The sequence below is a fragment of the Otolemur garnettii genome, unplaced genomic scaffold (genome assembly GCF_000181295.1).
Source record: "Otolemur garnettii isolate 467f Iridium unplaced genomic scaffold, OtoGar3 scaffold00001, whole genome shotgun sequence".
In the NCBI taxonomy this organism is placed as follows: domain Eukaryota; kingdom Metazoa; phylum Chordata; class Mammalia; order Primates; family Galagidae; genus Otolemur; species Otolemur garnettii.
Window position 1 is genome coordinate 25,979,792 of NW_003852396.1, and position 5,340 is coordinate 25,985,131.

The 5,340-nt window shown below is 34.8% G+C and overlaps 1 protein-coding gene across 1 annotated transcript in view; it reads right to left on the reverse strand.

Moving 5' to 3' along the window:
* EMSY (EMSY, BRCA2 interacting transcriptional repressor) overlaps positions 1 to 5,340 on the reverse strand; it is a 106,660-nt gene that overhangs the window by 52,798 nt on the left and 48,522 nt on the right. The window contains exon 10 of the mRNA XM_012803220.2: positions 1,769 to 2,023. Coding sequence (XP_012658674.1) covers positions 1,769 to 2,023 — 255 coding nt within the window. The remainder of the gene's footprint in view (positions 1 to 1,768; positions 2,024 to 5,340) is intronic.

Sequence of the window (5,340 nt, forward strand, 5' to 3'; positions counted from 1 at the left end):
CCACCACCTCAGGTATATATGGCTGGCACCTTAGCCACTTGAGCCACAGGCGCCAAGCCAAGAAATTTAAAGACACAAAAATTGAATAAAAATGAAAATATAACATGTTAAATATGGGGATACAGCTAAAGCAGTGCTGAGAGAAATGCATCACCAATGTATTCATATAAATGTAAATGCTAATATGTGCTTTAAAAGATACCTTAAATCAATAATGAACTAAATTCAAACCTCAAGAAATTAGAAGGACCAAATAAGCCTAAAGAAAGAAGGAAGAAAATAATAAAGATAATGAAATTGAAAACAGAAAAATGATGAGAAATATCAATGAAACAAAAACCTAGCTCCTAGAAAAAAAAATATAATGAAATTGATTAACCTTTAGCAACTCTGACAAAGAAAAAGAGAAAAAACAAAACAAGGGACATTAATATAAATTCTGTAGCTATTAAATGGATAATAAACAACTACTATAAATTAACACTCATAAACTTGATAACTTAGAACCAACAGTTTTCAACCTGTGGGTCACGACCCACAGGAACTGTATTAAAGACTCATGGCATCAGGAAGGTTGAGAATCACTGACTTAGAAGAAATGGACCAATTCCTCAAAACCAGCAAACTAACAAAGGTCAACTACAATGAAACAGATAATCTGATAGTCTCAAAACATTAAAGAAAATGAATTATAAATTAGAACCTTACAAAAGAAATCTCCTAGCCCAGATGGTTTCATCAAAGAATTCTACTAAACATTTAAAAAATCAACATTAATCTGATACAATCTATTCCTAAAAAATGGAAAAGGAAAGAATATTTCCAAAATCATCTTATGAGGCCAGTATTATTTTGATATCCAAACTAGATAAAGACATAAAATCAGAAAACTACAGACCAAAATCTCTCACAAAAGGAGACACAAACTGAACCCAGCAATATGTTTAAAAAATTATATACCAGGAGCAAGTAGCCTGTATTTCAGACACGCAAGGCTGGTTCAGCAGAAAATCAATCAATATAATCCAGCATATCAATAGACTAAACAAGAAAAAACTTGTTTAAATATTAAACAAGTAAAATATTAAATATTAAACTTGTAAAATATTAATTGAAAGGAAAAGGCATCTGACAAAATCTAACATTCATTCACAATAAAAATACCCAGAAAACTAGGACTGGAAGGCATGTCCTCAACATGATAAAGAGCATCCACAAAAAACCCTACAGCATCACACTTAATGGTGAAAGACTGGATGCTTTCTTCATAAGTTCAGGAACAAGGTAAGGATGGTCACTGTCCCCACACTTATTCATTCAACATAGTACTGGAAGTTCTAGCCAGTAAAATAAGACAAGAAAAAGAAATAAAAGACTTACTGATTGGGAAGGAAGAACTAATATTCCTACCATTTGCAAGTAACATAATACATAGAAAATCACAAGAAATCTATGTAAATACTCCTAAAACTAGTAAGTTAAACAAGGTCGAAGAATACAAGATGAACACCATATTTATATTTTAACAAGAAACATGTGGAAATTGAATTTATAATAACTCCAAAAAAATGTAACACTTAGGTATAAATCTGCAGCATTATAACAAAACACATACCAGACCTTTATGCTGAAAACTGTAAAATATTGATAAAAGCCCCCCCAAAAGACCTAAATAAATGGAGAGACATTTTGTGTTCATGGACTGAAAGACTCAAGAGAACTGGTGAACAGAGAAGAATTACCACACTTGTAAACATTTTCCAGTTACCTGACTCCTGTTTGATCTGGATGGTGGGTTTAATACCAGGTGGCAAAGGAGACTGTTGAGGTTGTTGCTGATGAGATACTGGAGAAGATTGGGCCACTTGTTGTTGTGTCTGTTGTTGCACTTGATGTAATTGTTGCTTAGGAGACTGTTGATGCTGTTTAGGAAACTGTGCAAGAATCTGAGTTGGGGTACCCACTAAGTTTTTGGGGGAAGGAAGTCTGGTTGATGTCATTTTGATAGCTGAAGTAGACACTCCTACACAAGAATAAGGGAAAAGAGAATTTGAAATGAGCACCATTAAAATTACTTCCAGTTACTATAGTAGATAATAGTTTAAAGACTGAGTAAATCAATAAAACTATAATTTATTGAGCACCTAGTTAAGTATCAGATAAAATGTGTGGTGTTTTACATATCTAGTCTTCAAACTCTGGAAGGGAGGCATTGTGCTCTTTGGTTCAAAAAATGAATTGACTTTCCCTTGCAAACTATCACACAGGATGTTCCCAGACCTATTTCTTACAAACTTTTTAGAAAATGTAGGTTCTCATGGCTCAGTGCCCATAGTTCAGTGGCTAGGGCGCCAGCCACAGACACTAGAGCTGACAGGTTTGAATCCAGCCCAAGCCTGCCAAACAATAACAACTGCAACCATAACCAGGCATTGTGGCGGGCACCTGCAATCTCAGCTACTTGGGAGGCTGAGACAAGAGAATTGCTTAAAGTGGGTGGAGGGAGGGTGATTGGTGGGATCATGCCTATGGTTCATCCTATAAGGGTACATGTAAATCTCTCTAAATGTAGAATATAAATGTCTTAACACAATAACTAAGAAAAAGAGGTGAAGGTTATGTTAACCAGTTGGATGAAAGTATTTCAAATTGTATACAGAAACAGTACATTGTACCCCATGACAGTATTAATGTACACTGCTATGATTTAATAAAATAAAATAAAATTTAAAAAAGAGAGAATCACTTAAGCTCAAAAGCACTCTACCCAGGGCAACAGCTTGAGACTCTGTCTCAAAAAAAAAAAAAAAAGAAAGAAAATATAGGTTCTCAATATGAATAAGAATAAAGCAAATTTATTAATTTTTGAATCTTATTTATAATATTTTTCAAATATCACTTTTCAGATTCTATTAAGTCAATTTAAACATGACATCAGCTAAAATAACTCACACTTAAACACTCATCTTTTGAACTACCTAACAAAGTAAAACAGTTTTTCTATATCTCATTTCCAATAATCAATAGTATAAAATTTCTTTAAAATTCTAACTGGTTCACTAAATAATATTTAAAGTTTTAAGTGAGCATACTCAATATACCTACAGAAAAAAAATTCTGATCATAAGTCCTTTTTAGTACAATACAAATACTAGCAAGTAAACACAGATTAGAAGTACCAGTAACTCTCACTTAAGATCCATTATGACATTTGAGAAATTCTTTCCTCTCATATTTTTCATTTATAATTTTTTGGTAATTTTTAATTATTCAACTATCCAACAGGACAATAATTTGTCAATAAGTTGATATTCCTAACAGAGAGAACCTGAAATATAACTCATCATATTTACTTTTTAAGTGCTGCTAAAACAATGAAAAAGATGTAATAGCCTAACTCTTAAGAACCTGGGATGTTTTTTCACACCTTCTTCAACCAAATCCTCATCATGACAATACACTACATTACAGAAAAATGTTAAATACTTATATCACATTCTTATGTGTCTAGAGAATGATAAAGTTGGAGAAGGATAAACGCTAAGAACTCATTCTGATTCTCTAGGCCTCAGTTTCAACATTTGTTAAATTTTTCTTTTGCCTTCTAAAAGTTGTAGTGTGGATCAAGTAAGATCACAGATTGAGAAACACTTTAAGGATACAAAAGGTATAGTCAGAATCAGCAGGAGGGCTCACTCAAATTACTTACAAAAGTTCTCTACCTCCCCTCCCCCAATCCTCCCTGAATACCAGTGCAGAAGGGAGTGCAGCGGGGAGACGTTTTGTTGCTAAGCATGTTCAGTATCACTTAGTCGTCCTGAAAAGGACTGTTTCTGGAGCCCTTTTCCACACTAACATTTTATGACTCAATGAATATAGTGTTCTATAAGTTAACGATACTATTTTTAAACCATTTAAAAGCTTTACCCTTATATTGTACTCATAATGTGCAGTCTTGTACTAATTGAGGCTAACTGTACACTTGGTCCCTAACTAAACTATGATCTTCATATACTTTTGTATAGGAAAACTATCTAATGTAAAAGTATTCAGGGTTACTTTAGAATCAGAGGATTGTATTTAAACTATGCCTTCAATAAACAAACATGTAAAAGCTGTATGACCTGATCAAAGTATTATACTTAATCTCTCTGAATATTCACTCAATAAAAATTTATAAAGTACACACTTTACACTAGATCTGGGGAAACTTCTATATTCACCAAACAGTCCCTACCTTCAGGAAGGTTAAAGTTTAGAGAAGACAACCACATAACCCCACGAGTCTATCCTTACAAACTAATAAATGTTACTTTTATTTTAACAAATCCAAGGTCCTCTTCCTCTTCCTTTGCCCTTAGCTTCTCAAATAATTCAGTACTAAAGCCATCAAGTGGCACAAAACAAAATAAATAGGCAGCTAAGCAAAAGAGTGGCATAAAGCATGGAGTGTCAGAGCCTACTGTGGAGACTGGGCTAGCCTGGGAGTCAGAATCAGAGTAGGATAAAGAGGGTGTCCACACTGGGGGTAGTTCATGGGGTAGCTCAGCATGTAGAGTTAGAACCCAAGTGGAATAAAGAGAGTTTCCATGAATGTGGAAGGGTATATAGGGTCTTAAAAGCTTAAGCAGGATGTGCATAGCATAAGTAGGGGTAGCTAGGGTGGTTATCAGACTCCAAACTAGGTGAGGGCTTTTGAATAGGAAGGCCACCCAGCATGTATATCAGAGCTAGCTAGGGTGAGATAGGCATCCATGCAAAGGGTCAGCTGGAGGAGGGTGTCAGAACTCATGTTAGGTAAGGCAGGAGGAATATGGGAGATGTCAGAGCCTGAGTGGAGTGAGGACCACATCTGTAAAGGAGAGGGGCAGCAGTACTAATGATGAGCAATTAGTCACATATCAGAAGACTGATAAAATATGTATATTCAAAATAATGAAAGCTAGGTTTTTCCAGTGAAGGGATGGAAGAAAACTAGAATTAACATGCAGTGTTTGACTAAACAGTCTATCAGTTTGAACTCAGTTTTTAATAGAAATACAGATGTACGTGTGTTTATATACATCACACATTTCCCAGCAATAAGCATATCTAGTACTCAAATTTTAGCTTCTAATTATTACTTTCCACTAAAAACAACCAGAACTCCTTGAAAAAATAACTGACTCCAACACGGGAGTTGGAAAAATGTAGAATCATGAGCTTGGTAATACAATAGCCACCCTCCCCCCAGAATTTCTTTTTTTTTTTTTTTTTTTTTTGTTGAGACGGAGCCTCAAGCTATCCCCCTGGGCAGAGTGCTGTGGCATCACCTCCCCTGACTCCCCAGGGAAACCTCCC